This window comes from Hermetia illucens, chromosome 4 (assembly GCF_905115235.1).
Source record: "Hermetia illucens chromosome 4, iHerIll2.2.curated.20191125, whole genome shotgun sequence".
NCBI lineage: Eukaryota > Metazoa > Arthropoda > Insecta > Diptera > Stratiomyidae > Hermetia > Hermetia illucens.
The window spans coordinates 73512975-73535251 of NC_051852.1; the positions used below are offsets into that span (position 1 = coordinate 73512975).

Genomic DNA, 22277 nt, shown 5'->3' on the forward strand with positions numbered 1-22277 from the left:
TGCCAACGACACGTGGTGTTCCCAAGCGGTCCCCCATCTAAGTACTAACCACGCCCAACAACGCTTAACTTCGGTGATCGGACGAGAACCGGTGGACCGTTGTGGTATTATTATTATTAAGAAACCTACTCCAAGCACATGATTTACTGGATATGGTGTGGTGGCCCTTCTCCGGGAAACCGGTCCCTGTCCACGCTATCTCTTGTAACGTTTTTACATCAGCCTTCTATTGGGGCAGGGTATCGGCTAGCAGCTTGGCGGCATTCGATCTGTACAGGGAGTGTGAATTCCATCAGAAAATGCGCAAATCGTTCATCCGTTTTTGTTGTCAGGTCCATCGTTGTAAAATTCCTACACTCCGACCCTCCTTTCGTGGCTTTGTAGCTTCGGTATTCCGTGAGGAGAACCTGCCCAACCGCCAACATGAAGGACTAGTTGGTCCAATTTGTCTCGTTTTTAGTTTCCTTTATCCTTCTACGTCCGCAGTTTTTCATCAAGGAAGAAGTCCCAGCAATCACCACGTCGTGGTGGAGATAGGGTTAGCAGGCGTTTCCCAGGTTTTACGCTTCATCGTGGGTACCAATCCACGTTCCACCCTGGGACCTATGCCACCATTTGATGCGCATAATACTAGAATTGTTAAATTAACGATTTTTTTTTAATCATCGCATTACAAACCCATACTATCAGTGCACTAAGCAATCAGTTGCTGGTTTAAGTCGTATGTCAAAGTCACACTCTCCCAGTTTGCCCTGTTAATCCAACGGGTTTCAAACTTCTTATTGAAATGAAACCTCGTTGTCATGTCATCCCTTGGTATCAATAATTCGGGGTACCGCCTAGAGAGAATATCAATCTTCCTTCAATTTAGGCAGCTCCCCGCCTCACTGATACTGCCGGTCATCCTGAAGATTGTCCTCTTGAATGCATTTGTATGCGTAGGGGGAGAGAAGTTAATCCCAGAAGAACCCCAGGGATGCCGTTTGGCATGTCCTTATTGCGCCAGTAATACACCATCAAGCCAGTCTTTAAAGTTTGTGTAACTCCCTGACTGCTGTGATGAGTTCAGTAACAAGAGCCTTAATCACAAAACAACAACTTATTGGAAACAAAAGAGTTTTCAACAGCAGCCGTGGCGTACAGAAGGCGAACATTCTTTAAGTAGGTTTTAATGGAAGCATTTGCTTATCCGCCATCTACAGAAGCGATTGATTGGTCGGCATTTAGAAAAATGGTGAGGTCATTCAATGTAGTTGTTGGAAAACGAGTAGCCAAGATACGAAAGATTAGTAAGGAATCTTGGTCCTGGGGGTATATAAAATCGAATGACAATCCAGTCGATTGTGTTTCTAGAGGAATAAGCCTCGCAGGGTACCCACTATGGTGGAATGATCCTCAATGCCTCAGGGAAGATAGCATTGCTGAAGACATCAGGTGATTTTCAAGTATGATTGAGGTTTTCGATATATTGGAACGTTTTTCGTCATTTTCGAAGCTGGTGAAAGTAATGGCGTATATCTTACGTTTTGCGACGGGAGAGAAACGATTTATATCTTCGAAAGAGTATGAAAGGAATCAATTACGGATTCTTCGGTTGGTACAAAAGGTAGAATTTGGCAAAGAGATAGGCGACGTCGTAAGAGGAAATCCGTTTCAGAAAGGACTTCAGGAACTAAATCCGCTTATTGACCAACAGGGCTTCCTAAGAGATGGGAGAAGGCAGAATGCGGACTTGTCAAACCAGCAGAAACATCCGATACTCTTACCGCGAGAACAATACGTAACTGCTTTAATAATCCGAGAAGCACACAAGAACACGCTATATGGAAACGTTCAGACGGTCCGTAATCACTAGGAATGCGGTATTGGATCCTAAACGATCAGCGACTTATACGGGATGAGGTTCATTGCTGCCTTACTTGTATGGGATATGCTAGAGATCATGGCCAGCAAATGATAGCCGACCTTCCTGCCGTACGGATCACTCCAAATCCACCGTTCCTGCATTGTGGGGTTGATTACGCAGGTCCATTCAAGACTAGGATGTTAAAAGGGCATTCCGCTGTTACACTGAAAGAGTACGTCTGTGTGTTTGTGACATGGTTACAAAGGCTGTGCATCTCGAATTAATCAGCGATCTATTATCGGAAGCCTTTTTAGTTGGCTTCAACGGTTTACAACACGAAGAGGACTGTGTTCGGAAATATATAGTGATCACGGAACAAATTTTGTGGGAGCAAAGAACCAAATGGATCGGGAGATGCAACAGGCAATAACTGTAGCACCAAGAAGGGTGGCTTAAATGTCCGCTGGGGGATGGGATTACCTCGCGATTTATTCCAGTCGCAACCTCACATTTTGGGGGATTATGAGAAGCGGCGGTGAAATCGGTTAGGCGACAATTCATATATGTGTTTGATGATGCTTGGCAACAAAATGAATTTTTCAATGAACCGCCATAAGGCAGATTTTAAAATGCCTTTCAAGGAATGTGTACAGAGAACATTTTCTGTTGCTATTCGGCTATTGTTCTGTCAAATATTTTCTTACAGTAGTTTCTGCTGCAAGGGCACCAATGCTTCCGTTACTTCCAATGGTGCGACATCACTGGTGTCGATAGAGCACATCTTGGCATCCAGATTAGGCATCATGATCACGATGTCATTTTTTAGAAGCCTCCCTTGAACAACGTGTAATTCCTCGTTGGAAGCATCCTTCTTCACGATATCGGAAGTCCCCCTTGATACATAGCACTGTACAATTGTGATGCTATTTAACCTTGGCCGAAATTTTACAATTAGAAGTTTGTCAGAAACCGACTCCAAGCAGAAACCGACACCAGATTCACATCTGCTACCACTTGACTTTCCCGAGTACAATAGCATATTACGCAAGAGGGAGAGGAGTACTCTCAAGAGTCCCGCTATCTTACTTCGCTTAGGCCCAGAATGTCCAGCTTATATCTTTGAATTCCCGCCCAAGTTGAAGAAAGCGAGCATGCAGAGGACCCCCGCAACCGTTGGCGTTTCGTAGCAACACAGTTTTAAAATTTGCAGGTAGCTAGCCCACAAATTTCTGTGAGTATATTCTTGTACAGCCCCATGAGGGGGTTGGGGGGAGGGGGAGGTGGCTTGGTTTTGCCAGAAGTACGAACGCGCCGTTTTTTCCTAGAAACAAAAGCTTACTCGTGGATAAGATTTTGAGCTTAAAAGATAATACCAGTTGGACCATCATATCAGCAGTACTGGGTTTGATTGCTTCTCTCTCCTTTTTCCTCTACTTTTGTTTTGTTTAGTTTGGTTGATTGGTAGAATTCCAGATACCATTTGTGGTTGGCGAAAGTTATTAGGGCTGGTTATTTTGTCATTCCAAACATCCACGATCATTACAAATAGTGCAACAAAACGTGATTTCTGATAGCTTATTGAAGCAAGAATTTAGACTTAGCTTTATCTTATTTATTTCTGGTTGTGACTGCCTTTAAGATCTGGGCATTTATTTTCTGAATTTTATTGTCAATTTTCAGGAATATTTTCAAATAGTGTTCATGAATCCTTATTTCTTTCCATATTTTTATTAGCAAGCAACCAACTGCTCCACGTAATTCCTTTTTAACAATCCAACCTTTTATTGAAATAGCTCTTCTCCTTTTGATCTTTTCAAGGTTTTGTAGAGAACAATGCCCTTTTCTTAGAAACGGTTATACCTAGTGACCCGAAATTTGGTAGAAAGTTGGGAACCGTGAACCCCCAAGCGGTGAATTACATTGTTGCACGTTGAATTTAAGGGTTTCGTGAGAAACGTTTCACAAGAAAAGTTTGAGAATATTTTGTGAGATAATAAAAAGGCATACATACAAACTTTCGGTTTTATTGGCTTTATTTGTCCATCATTCTAAAATGCATGGAAATTTTTACTGTGACGAAATTTAATATGGTGGCTCTCGCCTGCCTCTGCACACGAAGCATGGTCCGCAAACTTCAGGTCTGCAGCCTCTTGTTGTGAATTGAAATCAATAATAATCTAATAATAATAATCGTTGGCGCAACAATCCATGTTGGATCAGGGCCTTGAAGTGTGTTAGAGCACTTCATTCAAGACCGTAACGGTACACAGGAGGCAACGTGGTCAGCATTGCGCTCACCCGAGATTATTACCCTGATTTGACTCAGGTACTCATTATTCACAGTTGAGTCGACTGGTATCCGACGTCAAATCACGATACAAATTCCACTGCCACCAGTAAGATTTGAACCGCGACCTTTCGTACGACAGCCTTGCGCTCTAACCACTCAGCTATCCGGACACTAATCTAAAGTCATTGAAATTTAAGAAGCATTTGTCTGAAACAGACATTTGTTTGACATAGATATTTGTCTGACACAGACATTTGTATTGCAAGAGACAGTTGTCTCTTTGATGTAGACATCATCAGTATTAGAATGCAGGCACAGAACACGAATATTATGGCTTTGCTTTCAAGAGGTTTCTCTTCACAAAACGATTCTTCAGACTTGAAAATACCTTTCGGTTATACGTACATACTTTTTCGTCTACACCTGCAACGCCTTTTAATTTTCTTATTGGAGATTAAATCCGACTCGTACAACATGATCAGATCATTAAGGCACTAATATTCGCTATCCAATCGAATACTAATATTTCAATACAATATAAATTGTTTTAAAATGCGAAACCCGGTAGCCCTTGCCATATGCTTTGTGGACATTATTTCTCGGACCGATTTACCTTTTTCACGCAAAACAACAACCATTTTTTCGCAAAACCGTTCCTAACGAAATTTGGTGGACAGATGGCAACTACGAAATCCCGCGCAGTAAGTGACATAAATTTTGGTCAAATTTAAACATACATGCAAAATGTTTCACCGGATATAGGCGTGTGGGTTAACAAATGAAAGGTTTCAGTTAGTACTTTCCGAAACTGATGTTAGTTTTGACGTGAATTGTAAAATGCGTAGGTAAGGAGTCAAAATGTATACACTTAAAGTGAGACAGGACCCATTTTCAGAAACTACCCAACCCAAAAATCTGGAAAAAATCAGGGTCATGCGCTTAGATTTCATTTAGCCTCAAAATATATGCCATTTCGATATCCGCTCAAATAAACTTACTAATTTATAAATTTCTAACAGATATCTTGCGACGATATCTTGCATATGCATGCCAAATTTCACGAAAATCTGGTCATTAACCTCAAAGTTGTAGTACAGGGTGCGGCAGCATAACTTCCTTTTTTTAAAACGCGCGCCACTCAGTTGATGTCATAGCGGAGCGCTAGTAGTCTCGTTCAAGAGGGGATACTGTAAAGTTTTGTCCCGACACGGTTCAGTCGCCATCATGCGTTGGAATAGTGAGGAGCGTGCCTTCGCCGTTGAGGTTTACTTTTCAAGCGGATGTTCGGTTATTGCAACACAGCGTGCATTTCGGAATCGCTTTAATTTAGCCCCGTTAGCTCCCGTCGCAGACCGCAAATCATGGGTTACTACATTCAGACAAACTGCAAGTGCGACAAAAGGAAGAACTGGAGCCCCTCGACCCGTTAGATCACCTGAGAACATTGAAGCAATAAGAGCGTCAATGTTGCGATAGCCACGGCGTTCTGCGCGCAAACACGCATCTGCCCTTGGACTATCCGATCGTTCTGTGAGAAGAATTCTTCGTGATGATCTTCATTTTCATCCCTATAAGATGGCGATAGTGCAGTAACTTTCAGAACGTGACTTCAATTCTCGGATGAACGCGTGTGAGCTTCTTCTTGATGTCGTTCCCGAGGGTGCTATTGTTCCAAGAACCCTACAAGATTTGAAGACCAACATCCAAGGAGAAATTGCCAACATAACACCTGCTATGCTAACAAGAGTCATGACAAACGCCAGAAATCGGTTTACGCAATGTATGGAGAATGGGGGACGTCACCTAACAGATTTGATCTTCAAAACAATGTAAATAACAACTTTAGACATGTACCTACATTATAAAAAATAAATAAATATTTTCCGATGCATACAATAGTTTTTATTGAGTTTTGAAAAAAGGAAGTTATGCTTCCGCACCCTGTAGTTCAAACTTAGCAATTTCGCGTGAAATTGCTGCTTCTAAAGCCATGCAAATAAGATGCTGACGTTATAATTAACAAGAATAATTGACATTCGCGTGAAATATTAAAGTCGCATTTATGAAGAATCTACTTCTGCCAGCCCTTTTTAAACTTTTGTATAAAGCACTTATGTGAAATCTAAGCCTCGGAAGATGTCCCATTCCGGTATCTGCTCAAATAACTCAAATAACCCAGTCTGTTTTTAAGGTTTTGTTTGCAAAATCGTTTCAAAGTCCGATTGACACGAAATTTGTTGAGAAGGTGGAACTGTGAACATCCAGACATGCAGTGAGTGATATCCTACCACGTCGAGATTAAGGGGGGCGGGTATAATATTTTTTTCACCGCACCGAACATAGTCATGTTGGGTATCAAATGAAAGGTCTCGATTAGTACTTTTTGATACATTTGTTAGAAAGGTGGGGAGTGGGAGGGGTGAAATGTGATGATTTCTTAAACGGACCCATCGCAGAAACTACCCAACCAAAAAATCTGAAAAATCATACAGCGCCTCTATACGGTGTTCAGGCCTCAAAATACTCTCCATATCGATATCTGCTCAAATTAAGTTAATAATAGTATATTATCATATTTTTGGGGAAATTGAGTAAGAGTTTGTCCTAGTTATAGTAGTATACAACATAATATGAAGCATGTTATTCCCAAGTTTGATCAAAATCATACTATTATTAACAAAGTTACAGTAGCTCAAAGTTGACTTTACCGTGTAAATTTACTGAAATTAAATATCTGACATGCTCAACGCATATACATAACGGTCTACGTACAAATGGGATAGTTCTGCACTCAAATATACTCATAGTAGAAGCAAACAAAATCGTCCGGTTTCCCGACTTGTTTGTATCTGTTGTAGGGTAAGTTCTTCACATTTACTAATAATATTAAACTCAGAGTGTGAAGCGTAGCTTTCCAGCAAATGATTTATTTAAAACGCTTTCAAAAAAATAAAGGGGAATGGAGTTTTTAACTATGTACACCCATAATTATCATGTACTCATCGCTGCTCACATAGGGAAACACAAAACCTTTTATACATGAAGGGTCAAGTTTCCGGTTTCCCGACTTGTTTAGACACTTGTGGTTCGAAAAACAACATTTTTTATTTATGCTATAAAACTACATAGCTACATTAACCTAACTATGGCTTAAACTAACTTATCACTAAAGAAGAAATTGTAAAAAAATGAATTGTGTTCTGGAGGAAAAGTCGAAAAAAAACCTCCACTCGTTATTTTTTATAAAAGCGGGCTGGCGGGGGAAGGAACTAGGATGTGGGTTGGGATGGGGGGCACGCGGGAGGGGTTTGGGAAAGGAAGCTAGGAGTGGCGCTGAGGATGGGTGGGTTTTGAAAACTGGGATGAGGAGTAAATGCCGTTGTAGAAGATTACTCTACCGCCGGGGTCGAAAAGGAGGTTACAGGACTGGAGAGATAGGAGGATTTGAGGGAAGAGATGAGTCCGTAGAAGATTCTCTTCGACGATCTCGATCTGCATGGCCTGGGAGATAAGTGGATTTGAATGGGATATGCATTTGTCTGCCATTTGAGGGCATGACGGGCTAGGACGGCGTCGATGCGGGGCGTTTGACAGGAGTAGTAGAGGATCTGGTTGGAGATGTATTTGGAGCGATCTTCGTTCTTGTAGATATTGGAACAAACTTTGCGGCGGAGTCGTTCGATTTGGGGGAGGTGTCGGACCAGAAGATGAAGCCGAAAATGAGGAGGGTACGGATAAGCTGTTTGTAGCAAAACAGCTTGACTTTCTGAGGTGTTGGGCTACTGTATTTTAGGATTGGGTAGAGGGATTTGAGACACTTCTGGTTAGTAAAGCCCTCTCTTCTATACTCATCACTCTCATCCCCTTTCCTTGATTTTTTTAAATGCCCTTTTCATTTATTGCATCCTCAATGTTTATGTTGCTCATTGTATAAAATTTTGAAGATTGTTACTCAAATAGTTTTTGAGTCACAGCCTTCTAAGAGCAGCTGGTCATCGGTTATAAATGTGCGTTACCTGATGGGCCGTCCCTAACTTATTGCTCGGGTTAGGAATATGAGGAATTTTTCATATATATATATATATATTATATTTATTGACTAACAACAATGAATTCAGTACTTTTACCTTTAATCGCTTTTTTCTGAAAAGTACATTTTTCAAATTTGCTGCAGTTCTATCTCAATAGGTATAGACAATACCTTCTAGTTTACTGATTTTTTTTATTTTGATTTCACGAACTGTGAAAGTCACATACACTGCAGCAGCGGCGAAGGTTTTTTTAAGCTCCGGAAATCGCGGATAGTTTGCGGGATGTCGAATGTTTTCTTCCCTTTATTTTTCGACATTATTGATCCAAATATATACCCTGAAAATTTCAAAACATAATGGACTGGTGTATTTAGGCAAATACACTAGTCGAGCTCCTTAAATTCTTTAGAAAGTTTTCCTTGGGATAACTTTCTTGTATCTTGACCAGCATCAAATCTTATGGGTTTTGGGTCCGCTGATTACAAATCTGAAATTAACAAAATTCAAGATGGTGGATCAATATGGCCGATGAAGGTGTTCGTGGTCGTTGAATGGGAATACATCACTAGGATGTTTTTAAAATCAAAGATGACAAATCCATGGAAATATTGCTATTGTCGGTCTGTTATGTTACACCTCAAAGGTAATTAAAAGTTCTAATGCAGGGCAAGTGTCTGGAAGTAATCAGCACCGCCACAGCATCTTATATCTTGAAAACTTACCTGTACTGTACCCTCCGTTGACCAGCTGCTGGCATATGCAAACTCCAGTTTTCTTTGTTGAAATATATTTTATTGTTTATACAATACAATGTACAATGTAATTAAAAGCGATGCAGTCAGTTTTGTATATGATTTCATGTTCTTTTCCACTTCAATACTTAGTAAATAACCAGTTTTTGGGTGTAAGAGTGTATAAATGATTTGCGTAAATATATTTCTTCCATTCAACTCCCCGTGTATGGTATATAAATCAAGAAACTTTATTACAATTTGTCTAAAGAGTGTCGTGTTTTGCAAAGATGTTAAAGTTCTATAAAGCATTTTATTTTCAATTGAACATTGAAAAGAAAAGTAATTATATAATTTTTTCTAGCATTTTTACCTCAAGTTTGTTTTCTGTTATTTTTTTATACCTTTGCACATTTTATTTGTTTGCATTAAATTGCGTTTAGATATATTCGAATACAATTTTGTTGTTCTAGATTTGGTATGCAATCTTAAATTGTTCTTATCTACTGAAGCTCATTATTTTGTTTTATTTTTCACATTGAAAAATTTGTTAAGTTTCTGCTTTGCATGTTTAGATGTGAGTAGCTTTCAAGTACATGCAATTATCAGATAACGCTCGTTATAGCATTTTATCTTAGGGTTCAACCAATGCAATCTTCTAGAACTAAGACTCTCTTTTCTATATGTAAAAACGATAAAGAACGTTCAATTACGTAACAATTCATTATTACCCAATAAGCAATGTGATTGATCCAATTCTTAAAATTTATACACAGTAATACAAAAATATGTTCTGAAACAATCTCATTTGAATTTTTCTTTTGAATTAATTTCACCGTTTACCAAGTTTAACCACGCTCCCCATTTGTTTACTTATCCTACGTATATGTATTTGAAAACGCCATTGAATTTGTAAGGAAATCCCTAGCTGTAGCATGTTATGAGATAAATATCCTTGCTTGATGCATTAATAGGCATTTCTTAGGTTTTGCTTTGCTTCGTTAATTCTTTGTTTAATTTTTATAACGTGCTGAAGTGCGTGAGCAAGCGGTTTTTTTAAGTTTATACTTAGCGGTTACAGTTTTGATCCTGTTATTTTCACATTTGAATATATTTTTCTCTCCATATTAACAAAGGAGCTAGATCTGCTCTTGTATTAGATCTTGTAATGAAAATTAAACCTGTAGATTTTGAATGAGTGACATTGGGAGCAGCTACACTGAGGCTTTCATGCAGTTCAAAATTAAAATTGGGATCATTGGATAGCGATTATGATTTAAGAAATCGGCTCAATATCGTAAACAATGTTATAAGTGGGATCGTGATTTTTTATATATAAGCCCAAATGTTTTCAAAAACCAACTTTGGTGAGTAATATAGGGTTGTTTGTTAAAAAGGCAGGATTGCAAGTAAAGATGATTTTTTCGATTGGCTAATTCTGGATATTAATGAAATCAGTAGATAGTGCGAGCTAACTGAATGTCCACCATAGTCACAATATTTTATTCAGAACATATATATACTGGGACGAGTTCCAAACGAGCAATTTATGGAATAAATGGAAATACATTAATCAAAGCTACTGGTAAACTGAAGGAATTGCAAGTTAGGCGCGATTGTAGAAGTAGCAAAGAGAGAAATTATCATTTATCAACCCTTAGTTGAGGCGAGAGTGAAAATAATGTTTAGCTCTATCTTTTTATGTCTAGAAAGCATTTCGAAAGAGGAGAAGTCAAATCGAGTCTGACTGACAAGGGTAGAAATATTGTTCACAACTGGAATAGCATCGAAGGTGTATTGGGATGAGATTGTGACTGTTAAACTATAATAATATGCACACTTGGCTTTAAATTGTTTCGTTGGTAGAAGCTCAATTATCTTCCGAATGTTTTTATACTACGCGTCAGTAAACATTCATTCGATAAAGAATAACACCCTTCCTTTAAACAACAGCTCTTTCCAAAACAATTGCTTTAAGACTCAGAGAAATTTGCATTTTAAGAAGGTACAGCGGAATGACTTCTGAAAAAATTTCGAAGATTTCAAATTTTTAGGAGATCAAATCACAGTGGTGAGAGAGAAGTTGATGACGTACGGGTGAATGCTTAACTGCTGCTCCAGTCTACTTTGTAATTTCATGACACTAATATTTGTTAATGGAAATGAGAAGCAAATATTTGCCAGAAAGGAAACAATGTCCTTGCAAGATAAAATATAGGACGAGAAATTTAATCTATTCGCGATGCTAGAAAATGTAAAAAATCGAGTCGTGGATTTATCTCAAACAGAAATATTATAATCGCTTTGTGTTATTGCTATACCAATAAGGCAAACTCTTCTTATTTGGAATTTGGGGGCCTGCCAAACAGTCCCAGCCCTCCTTGCAAGCCTAACTTTAGTTTAAAACTTTCTTATCAACAGGACTCATGGTAGTTACCGTTTTTGGTATGAGACGAATACACTGGCGTAGTCACCTCAGATTACAGTGAGACATTTTACAGTGCCTCTTTTGGTATTATCATTACTAAAAGACAAGCAAACTTCCAAGTTAAGTGCTAGTATCAACAAGGGCCAGAAATGGTAGTAAGAATTTAGCACTAGGATCTCCTGGATTTTACATTCGAGAAAAAAACCGTAGTATTGACAGCGAAACATTGTATATAAATTGCACTCTAATATGCTTAGCAGAACGGTAACGGCAGCTTATTCATTATACAAGAAAAACTCACCCAAGTAAAAATCTGCTTAAACATTTAAGGATATGGTTCAATAATGAAGCTTATTACTTAAAGGACAAAAATACAGTAAATAAGATCACAATAGGGTAATACTTGTATATTCTCTGAAAAATTGATGATTTGAACCATCTAGGGAAAGGTAAAGTGTTTGCTTGCGGGCAGTTCAAATTGATTTCCCAAATCGATTGAATTAGGATGAGAGAAAATTTAGCTTTACAAAGGTGATAGTGCACGATGTATTAGAGCAGGACGAAAACGGCAGACATTCTTCTTTGAACGTTTCTTGAATTACTCGAAAACGTTTTCTGACTATATTATTAGAAGCAGAATGAATGATGGATTGTTTCTTCGCTTTATGAGTTCTTTTTTGAATAATTCGGCAAAAAAAAAGTATCCTGACTCTTACGCTGATGTATTTCACTAGGAGAAGTGGCTGCATGGGGTCGATAAGAATATTCAAAATTCGTATCTGAATCTAAATAACAAAAGAAGCATTATGAGGTTACTCCCACCGCGCTTTTTGAATAAGAGTACTTTGTGCACCTGAAAGTTCTCCCATTGCCTTCTACAATATACATCAATTACTACATATATGAAACGATAGACGGTGATTTGAGAGCCTCTCACTTTACCCGAACCAAGCAAACAGCCGTGAACAGTAGCGAAGCGATACAGATAAGTTGACCCGCAGCCGATCAGTACAAAGGATTCAGAAGAAGAAAAAACTTCTCATACATTTTTTTAAGGTTCTTCCTCAATAAAGCAAACTTGCTTCATTAATGCATATAATGTCACATTGCATACTTTCAAGACTGTAAGCACAAAATTCCTCCGAGTCACCAACACTAGGCATATCTATTCTAAAATGAATGATTCACATGTTATTAACATATACATATGTATGTAAAACAAAAAATTAATAGGGGAAGTAATTAAGTAACTATGAGAACGAAAACAACAACTGAACAGCGCATAAGAAAAGTTTGTAGCGTCAACTCTTGAAACGAGGGTTTAATAGAAAAGCATCAGCAAGCTTTGGCCCGGGTGGTCATAACAGTGGAATTGCTGATGTAAAACAAGGAAAGACACAACTGGAAAACACCTCATAAACTGTATAACAATGTAGAGCCTACGTCTCTGGCTTGTAAAGTGTGCTTGTATTGTATCCTTTCCCAAGTACCTATTCATCGGTATTGTTTGACTTTCACTCTATGAAATACACACTAATAACGTAAAAACGCATTGAATATCAGGAAACACAACAGAATTTATTTTTACAAATCACAATTCATTGAACAACGAAACGCTAATTGGTTTTACTTTATTCAGATGAGGTTTTAAGTGATAGATTTTGTTACTTCCACTTTGTTTCGTTATAAAGATTGTAAACATCGCAAAAGCACAGCAAGAATATTTTTTGCTTTATATATATATATATATGTGTGTTTTGTCATCGATAATAACACCAATTTTTACTTTAAATATACATACTTTTCGATTTTCACATGCGTTTGCCTACAACTTTCTTTAGTTTTGTGTAAATAGCAGGTATTTCGCCTCCGCTTAATTGGTAGTTTCGGATTTTGCAATATATATTAATTGTTGCTAATATACATACGTTTGTTGTACTTGGCTGTGTACACATGTGATTTATATACTTTTTTACACAATTGTTTTTTTTTGGTTCCCTTAAATTTCTGTTATATTTTAAGTGTTTATTTGTTTAAAGGTCAATATGAAAATGTTTTAAGTCATCATCATCTAGTTCAAGGCAGCGTCATTTCCTATGTTATTTAATTTTCGCTTTTAAATGCTATTTTTCTCTTAGTTTAACTTTGGAAATGCAATGAATTTAAATTGAACGGGCCGAGCAAAATGTAGAGCAATCGGTGAGTGTAAATTCATTCAAATTATTTGACAAACATCTATTCACATGAAATTAATTCCGTTGCCACTAGTTTGAATCTCCTTGCAGTATCAGTCGACACATCTCACTATATTCTAGATATTAAATAATAATAATCGTTGGCACAACAATCCATATTGGATCAGGGCCTTGAAGTGTGTTAGAGGACTTTATTCAAGACCGCAACGGTACACTACAGTACACTGTAGGAGGCAATGTGGTCAGCATTGCGCTCGCCCGAGATTATTACCCTGATTTGACTCAGGTACTCATTCACAGCTGAGTCGACTGGTATCCGACTTAAAATCACTATACAAATCCCACTGCCACCAGTGAGATTTGAGTCGCGATCTTCCGACAGCCCAGCGCTCTAACCATTTGAGCCATACGGCCACATTCTAGATATTGGGGGGCGTTAAATATGGAGGAGCACCTAATCCTGGGGCGGAGAAACGAATATTTTTGAGAAAGACATTCTTCGAGATGTTTTCAAGAATATTAGAGTTCGACGCCTCAGATATAAAAGGTTTTGTGTTTCCCTATGTAATGAGCGATGACTGCATGACAGTTCCGTGTGCACTTAGTTAAAAATTGTACTGCCCTCTATTTTTTAGAAAGCGATTTAAATAAATAATTTGATGAGGAAAGCACTGTATTGATAAAAGTCAAGGGCATACGTTTCACATCGGAGTTTAATATTATTAGTAACTGTGAAGAACTTAACCTAAAACAGTCACAAAATACGGCTGGGGAGAAGTAGATTCTTCATTTTAAGTACTCCTAGGATAAACTTAAGGGGAGAAGTAGATCCCTCATAAATGCGACTTTAATATTTCACGCGAGTGCCAATTATTCTCGTTAATTATGATGTCAGCATTTTGTTCGCATAGCTTTAGAAGTAGTAAATTCGCGCGAAATTGCAAAGTTTGAACTACTATAACTTTGGGGTTGATGGCCCGATTTCTATGAAATTTAGCATGTGTATGCCAGACATTGAGCTCTATTTTGTTGGTTTCGTATTCCTAGGATGAACTGAAGGGGGATTTTCAGTCAATTTCTAATAGTTGGTAATATACTATTAGAAAGCTTATTTGGGCCGATATCGAAATGGCACATATTTTGAGGCCTAGATTTCATCTAAGCGCACCACCCTGATTTTTTTGGGAGTTTTGGGTTGGTTCTGTCCACCAAATTTCGTTGGAATCGGTTTAGCCGTTTTGGAGAAAAGTGCGTGTGATAGGCAGACAGACAGTGAATCGATTTTAATAAGGTTTTGTTTTACACAAATACTTAAAAATGATCTCCAAGAAAAAATATTGTTGGAAATAGCGTTTTTTCAAAGGGTTAATAGATAAAACATAATTTTTTACTTTTACTAGAAAACGAAAAAACAATTCGTTAAATTTTTATCGCCGCGGGAGGGGGCTGGGTGAAAATCATACGAACCTGTGGTGAAAATTATGCGGGGCCCCTTATTATTTGAAAATGCGTTATATTATTCAAAAACCAAGAAAAGGCTCGGCTATAGCACCAATTTCTTTTACTATTAATAACGAACACAGTTGAATGAAAATGACTATTCTAATATGCTGGGTAGCAATTTACTGCAACAAAAATGTAAACCCCACCCTACACGAGCAGTATTCCATCAGTCAGAATCACAAAATTATGGCAAACGGATAGTTTATGGCAATGACTGATGGATTGATGAATATTAGAATTTGTAAATAAAATCCTTCACTCCGGCTGGGCTGATGATAGGTTGAGCGTAGTTGTCATTTTATTGTTGATCGCTACATGACTTTCGAATGGTTCGGGTATTGAAATGCATGCGACAAAAATTGTTTTTGTCGTCCTATTTCCACTGAACACGTCAGTCGACCAGTTTCCCAAAGGCCAATTTCTGACGGTTTGACTTATGGCAGACTGATGAAATACTGACCGTGTAGGGAGGACTATATGTCAGCAGCAAAAATAACTTCGAAACTTTTAGATCATAGTTTTTATCATTGACGTTGGTATTTTACATGAAAATACGCAAGCAATGCTTTAATCAAACCCATATGGAATAACAGCGTTCAGGATAACAATTGTGCAACAGTATTAGGCTGAATTGAATACCTGGGTTATTTATACGCGAGTAGGCTACTTCGTGAATATTTCAAACCCTGAAATCTTCTTCGGTATGCCTTTTTACAAAGAAGAAATCAGTAATGTGAACGATCACGATTAGCAAAGAGCGGTCTACACATATTGTAAGTGAGTCATCAGGAAATATAAAATTTTCAGAATTATGACCTGAGATATTTGCGGATTTATAATCTTCTTCCGAACTAGGATATGTTCCAAAGTTAATGAGTAAAGCAACTCTTTATCAATATTACGGTTAAATTCATGGAAATGTTTAGGCTTAGTTCTAGGAAACAAACTCGCCGCATAGAAACTGTAAACTCCTACGTTTGTAGTGCATGCTACGCTCGCTCTTCATATATACGAGATGAGAGTGCTAATTTTTCTGTTTATAATAAGCATACAGTGTGATTGATAGATACAGGATATTCATCTTGTGATAAAGTGATAAACAGTTGCTGCCTTTTTCCTTTTTTGATAGGTTACTAGAAAATAACAACGGAATTAGAGTGGCGCGAAGCTCATTTTGGAAAACGCTTCACTTTCAAGTTGCTTATGAAGAATACCAAACCGATGTCACTACTTTTGCGGTATAAGGGCACTCGCAATCCTGGATTACTTTTCACGAAAATGCTGTATCGTCAATGGAGATCAATATCAGACGATCGTACAGGCTTTCCCAATAATAATTGATCATTTTTCCAACTGACTTCAATTTTTTCCAAGCAATTTTATCTTTTTTTGAATAGATGACATGATGAGAGAATTTAACTATAAGGAAAATAAATGGACTAATGGTAGAGGGACTTATCGTTTGCAAACATCGTTGAAGGCACTTATTTCAAATTATTCTTAAATAATTTTAGCATAATTAAAAACGCAGTAATTATAGGGGTATCACGTTGCTGATTACCATCTAAAAGATATTCTCCGCTATCATACTAGGTCGGAAAGCCCCATTCGCGCAGAACATCATCGACCCATATCAAAGAGGCTTCACTGCAGGCAAATCAGCAACAGATAACATTTTCTCTCTGCGGCAAGCGATGGAAAATTATTGGAATATGACATCAATTGCACCATCTTTTTGTCGCCTTTAGGGCCGCCTATGATAGCATAGCCAGAGTAAAACTGTACACCGCCAATATTCGAGGCCAGATCAAAACAGCAGGGTCACTCTCGAGACCATTCAACATTAGCAACGGTCTAAGACAAAGGGATGCCCTATCATGCGTCCTTTTTAAACTGCCCCTAAGAAAAGTGATTAGTGATGCTGAGGTAAATGCGAGAGGAACCATCCTCCTAAGTTTACCCAACTACTGATCTATGCTGACGATATCGACATCATGGGATGAACGACCTGAGACGTAAAACTGCCTTCAATCAGATCGAACAGGAGGTGCGATATTTTGGGCAACGCACCAATGAAGGTAAGACGAAATATATATACATATATATATAAACCAACCAACAACATAAAATCGCATTGGTCAAACGAGAATAGCAAATATAGGAGACTAAAACTTTGAGATCGTTGATAACTTCTCCTATTTAGGGTTGAAAATTACAACCAACAGCACCTACGATGATGAATACTACGCACCGTTGCTGGCTGCCAACATTGCCTATTTCAGCTTACTAAAACTGTTTCCCTCAAAACGCCACACCATAGGATCATAGTTCTTACTGTTCAGGATAATGATCTTGCCAGTCCTCATGTATTCCTCGGAAACTTGGGTTCTTAGCAAGAAAAATTGCGAACTCTTGGCCATGTCCGAGAGAAGAGTCTTCCAAAGAATTTTTAGCTCGCTACATGAGGAGGGACGTTTCCGTAGCCTATATATGGTAGAGAAAGAAGACGAAGGAGACCTTGCTTGAGATGGAGCGAAGGCGTAGATAAGAACGCCAGACAGTTTTTAGGGATATCGAATTGATGGACCTCGGCACAAAACCGGGATGTCTGGACTTCCTTTTTTAAGGCAGGCCTATATCAGATTCCGGTTGTTGCGCCGTTGATGATGATGATAGTTAAAACCAAGTTGAATGCCCAGGCATTAGTTCCCATAATTTCTTTATCCAAACGTACATTTATTGCAAAAACTGAGATGAGAATCTGCTACTGTTAGACTGGATGTTAGTGGTCTTTTGGCTATACATGTTCGGTTATCTTCCCCGTCGCCTTTGATTCGGACAGGCTCTCTGCTGGTTTCTTTGCTGTATGGCATAGTAAGGCGTTAACAGAGACAAAGATAAAGCTACTCAGAATGGTAGGTATTTTTAAATTGTGTTGAAAATTCTTGTGTGGTAATTTTTAATGATGCACTTAGATTTTATCATGTAGAATTGTTCAAATATCGCTAACTGAGAATCTCAGAACAAATCCATGTGCTCCAATTTGATAGTTTTTTTGTTATTATTGTCCATCAATATTTGCAAAATTTGTGCAGTCTTATCCATTTACATTTATAATTATCGGCGTAAGCTTTACCGATGACGTCTCCTCCAAAAATTTGGATAACTACCCAAAATCAACTCACCGACCTTGTAACTATTTTTGCCCCAGAAAGCCCCAGGGGTATTATAATCAAATACATTCATTCAAGCACTCTTAAATCTCATTCCCATTTATAATGCCGAAAACAATTACTATCAATTGAATATTTAATGAATGTGTGAACTAAATTTGAATAGGAGATATAAAATTTAGGCGCGGAAGGTATTGGAACTGTCTCCCGAATTTTCTTTGCCATGCGTTCATTTGTCACACCTGATCATTTTAAATAAATTGCATTTTACAATAATTCCCCATATATTTTTTCTCAAATTTGAATAGCGCGCTAAGTTTTTCTGCATGTTTTTTTTTATATTTTGAATTGCACATTTTTCATACATATAAAATGCTATGTTTTTCTTATTACTTCTCAAGGTAAGCAAAATATATGCCAGCATATACAAGTACAATAATAATTTAGCTCTGTTTCTAATTAAATATCATTATAATTATTCCGATACTAGAATATCATTTCATTTTTGTTTTTATATGCATCTATTATTTGATTTACTACTACTGTTCCTTCGTGAAAAAAATACTGCACTGTTGTCAATGAGAAAGGATATGTCGCACAATTTTGCGCTATTTCTAAGGTTTTTGCATTTTTGATACCATCTAAAGGGGATCGAACGTAAAAGAGGGTATGGATGTTTTGCTGAAATGACAGGACGATGGATGAATGCGAACTTAATAATATCAATTCGAGCAATTGACGTGAATAGTTATGAAAAAGGGTTCCGAATGATTTGTAGAGTGTCTTGCTTTATTGAACGTTTGGCAAGAAGATGAAAGCACTTTCGTTTGAGTTTAAAACCTGGATTGTGCCATGGAAATATCAGCTTAGTAAAATTTGAATGGCAAACTAAGTGGACTAGAATTATATGCATTTTTCTTATTAGCAAGCAGGTCTTCCTCAACTTTTTTCATGGAAAGGCATCAAATCACCACCAGATGCAAAAGGTTAGAAACCGAATAACATTACTTAGTGCTTAACGCTTAAATCGGAACTTGAAGTGAAGGCAATCACATTATGCAACGCTGCTGGAGCTTTTTCTGTTTTATATTTGTAAATATTTGCGTATATTTGGAATAGGTATAACTGCAATTCAAAATCCGTTAGCGCATAATATAACTCATATGTGAATGCCTTCTGAATCAATCCAGTTCTCGTAATATATGTCTAGTGGTCTTCCCTCCCTTGATTGAACATTCATCTGCATTCGGTTAGTAGATTGGTGGATTATTCATCACCAGTTGTTCTATACAAACAGGACGAACAACTTCGCTCACATTTCATTTCGTTCTTCTCGAAACCCCTATAATGAAGGAATAATGCATGAAAAGCTGATATCGGTAGACATGGACTTGGTCCAGAATTCGTTCAAACTACTATAAATGCTGAATTAACTTAAACTATCAAAGAATGAATAAATAAAGCTAGGACTAATGGAACTACTGAATGATTCCCAGTTTGCTATTGATATTTTGTCACTTTTTAATTTTTAATCTCTTTTGTTTACATCTCTTTTCTTCCCGTTCTTGAATGTGTTAAATTATTGTTGTGAAGAATCTTCATAAGCTGAGCTTAAATCACTATTACCTATAACATCTCTTGTAAATTTACTTAGTTGCATTAAATTATGCCTTTTAGGCTGCTGAAGCAACTGTTACGGACTATGTGGATGCACAAATGCTTTTTTGTAAGTTAGCGGTGATTGCAAGTGACGATGAGGAATTACTTCACGCTCTGTAGGAAGTGGCCATAATTCCTGCGGGAACATGTACAAAAAACATTAAATACCGTTTCTTAAGAAATTGTAGAGTGGAATCCGTGAACTCAAACTAGTAGACACGCACACAAAAAACCATAAGTAACATTGCGTAATAAATTGCTTGCTGCATTTACTTAATAGGTTTAATATTATCTTTCTCTTTTGCTCAAAAAGCACAAGCTCAAAGCGGATTTGAATGATGATAGTTGAACAGACATTTCTATATATCCATAGGTCTTTTGTATATCGAGATACGTATATTTTGTGATGGCGTGCAGATTGTTTAATGTTTTATATTGAGAGCGCCTGATAAAAATTAAATAATGCTCACGCCTCTCCTCTGAACATACTCAAATTTCAAATATTTACCTGCAGAGATTTCGCCCTTTCTCAGGAGCTGGCTTTATCTTTTTTCAGTGTTAAAGAGCTCATAAAATTTTTTATTGTCGCTCCCAACCCCTTGCTCGGAGTACTTGATTCGGACGATAAACGGTTTTCTGGATGCGCATCCAAACATTTTTGGTATCTTAGCTGAAAATGCAATTTATATAGCTGGGATATTGTTTCGAATTGACATTGTGGCTGACTCTGGCTCACCTTGCAAGCAGCCTCAATTGTTTTGCACAGCGCACCGCTCGATGGTTCGCAGTGAAACGTGTGTGCAATGAACTTATCCTGTGCTGTGTGCATGATGAAAGCGCAGTTTTTCACATTTTTGCCAATGCCCAGGAAACTTAAATACCTCACCCTACACTCAACTAGTAATTTCCCATCATCCTAGAATTTGTGAAAATAAAATTAGTTATTGAGAAAGGGAATGCCCAGTGATTGTACTTACGCCCGAGCTATAAACGCTTATCATACTAGGTGCAACTGAAACATTCACGTTCTGCCAATCCTCTGCCTTCGTGTCTGTCAAAACGTTGTCTATGGCCGAGTTTAGCACATCTATTCCGGTAGCAAATGTGACTTCAAGCGATCCCATGTACTGAGCTTTCAGAACTTTTTTTGGTTCTTCCATCGGGGTCGGGAATGATTGCGCTAAAATAAGTCAACCGTTAAAGAGACTAATCGTTATAACAAATTATGAATGTTGTAGAGAGAAGAGAGAAAAAATGAAACTCAGAATTACAGCGTCATTGGGCAGATTCTTTGGGAACTTGTGACCTCACGCTAAATTTGAGTTAAAATTTCTAACTTACGATGTCGTGCCCATTTCCGGTTCTCTGTAGGCAAATCTGTTGGACGTATGGCGTTTCGACTACTATTCGAACTATTACTAGTATTGTTTGCATCTAATTGTAATGACCGTTCAATCATGATCCTTTTGCAAATATCCCTGCAATTTTGCAGTATTTATTCATTGAGTGATGGTCTAATAACATCTATAAAATATGGTGTGTTACCTTAGCGTATTTGCAATGGTTCTAGCTGCTGTATCACAACGAAAGACGTGACACATATGAATTCTTGTTAACCGGTCACGAGCGACATATGCAAAATCCCTTAAATAAGAAAGGCAAATTTAGACAGTCTTTTTCGGAAAACAAAACATGAGTAAAAAGCTCGGGCCAGTAGATTCAATCATCAAAATGGCATGTGATAAAGTTAGAAATGAGTTTGACTGGAAATCCGATGGCGTGTAATTTATTTCGTTATGGATTTCCTTTTAAAATTACAATTTCAATGACTCTTAGATCCTTAGCTTAAGCTTTTCAGACGAATGATTTGTAGATTTATATATAAAAGATAAATTTAACTAAGTATTCTTAGTGGATATGAACCAAAATATGTAGATTTCAATGGCCTAACGAGTCCACTCAAAGAAATGTTCAAACCTATCGATAGTAGTCTAACAGATTCATTTTAATTTTTTCCTGGCAGAAAAGTGATTCCAGGTCAGGAAAAAATGCAAATAGATTTATTATACTATTTGCAAAACGTTGGGAACTTTTTTTGCTGGGAGATGTTGGCATATTGAAATCTACAAATTTTGATTCAAATCTAACAACCATGCTTGGTTAAATTTAACTTTCATAGCATCTTAAAACATCAACTGATCATTTTTCTGAAAGGCTATAGCCCATGCCTAAGCTGGCCTCCTAAATTTGCCATTGTTATGAAATTTCGTTAAATTTTAGCTATAATAGTTATTAAAACTGCTCTCATTAACATGTAAAGGCATTCCATTCTGATTTATAAAAATGTAAAAATCACTATTATTTTTCAATATTGACGTACATATTGATTCAGATGACTTGTATTGAAAATCTATTTTATTT

The 22277-nt window shown here is 37.5% G+C and overlaps 1 protein-coding gene and 1 pseudogene across 5 annotated transcripts in view; both read right to left on the reverse strand.

Moving 5' to 3' along the window:
• LOC119656329 lies at window positions 1-118 on the reverse strand (annotated as a pseudogene).
• Window positions 119-17577: 17459 nt separating this feature from the next.
• Window positions 17578-22277, reverse strand: part of LOC119653383 (protein Fe65 homolog) — a 289307-nt gene continuing 284607 nt past the window's right edge. For 4 of the 5 annotated variants that reach the window (XM_038057933.1, XM_038057930.1, XM_038057932.1 and 1 more), the window contains 6 exons: window positions 21402-21500; window positions 21198-21334; window positions 20834-21036; window positions 20593-20772; window positions 20365-20526; window positions 17578-19992 (listed from right to left, as the gene is read on the reverse strand). In XM_038057933.1, coding sequence (XP_037913861.1) covers window positions 20386-20526; window positions 20593-20772; window positions 20834-21036; window positions 21198-21334; window positions 21402-21500 — 760 coding nt within the window. In that variant the 3' untranslated portion in view covers window positions 17578-19992; window positions 20365-20385. Of the gene's footprint in view, window positions 19993-20124; window positions 20302-20364; window positions 20527-20592; window positions 20773-20833; window positions 21037-21197; window positions 21335-21401; window positions 21501-22277 lie in introns of those variants that run through there. The other variant, XM_038057931.1, reaches the window with a different exon arrangement.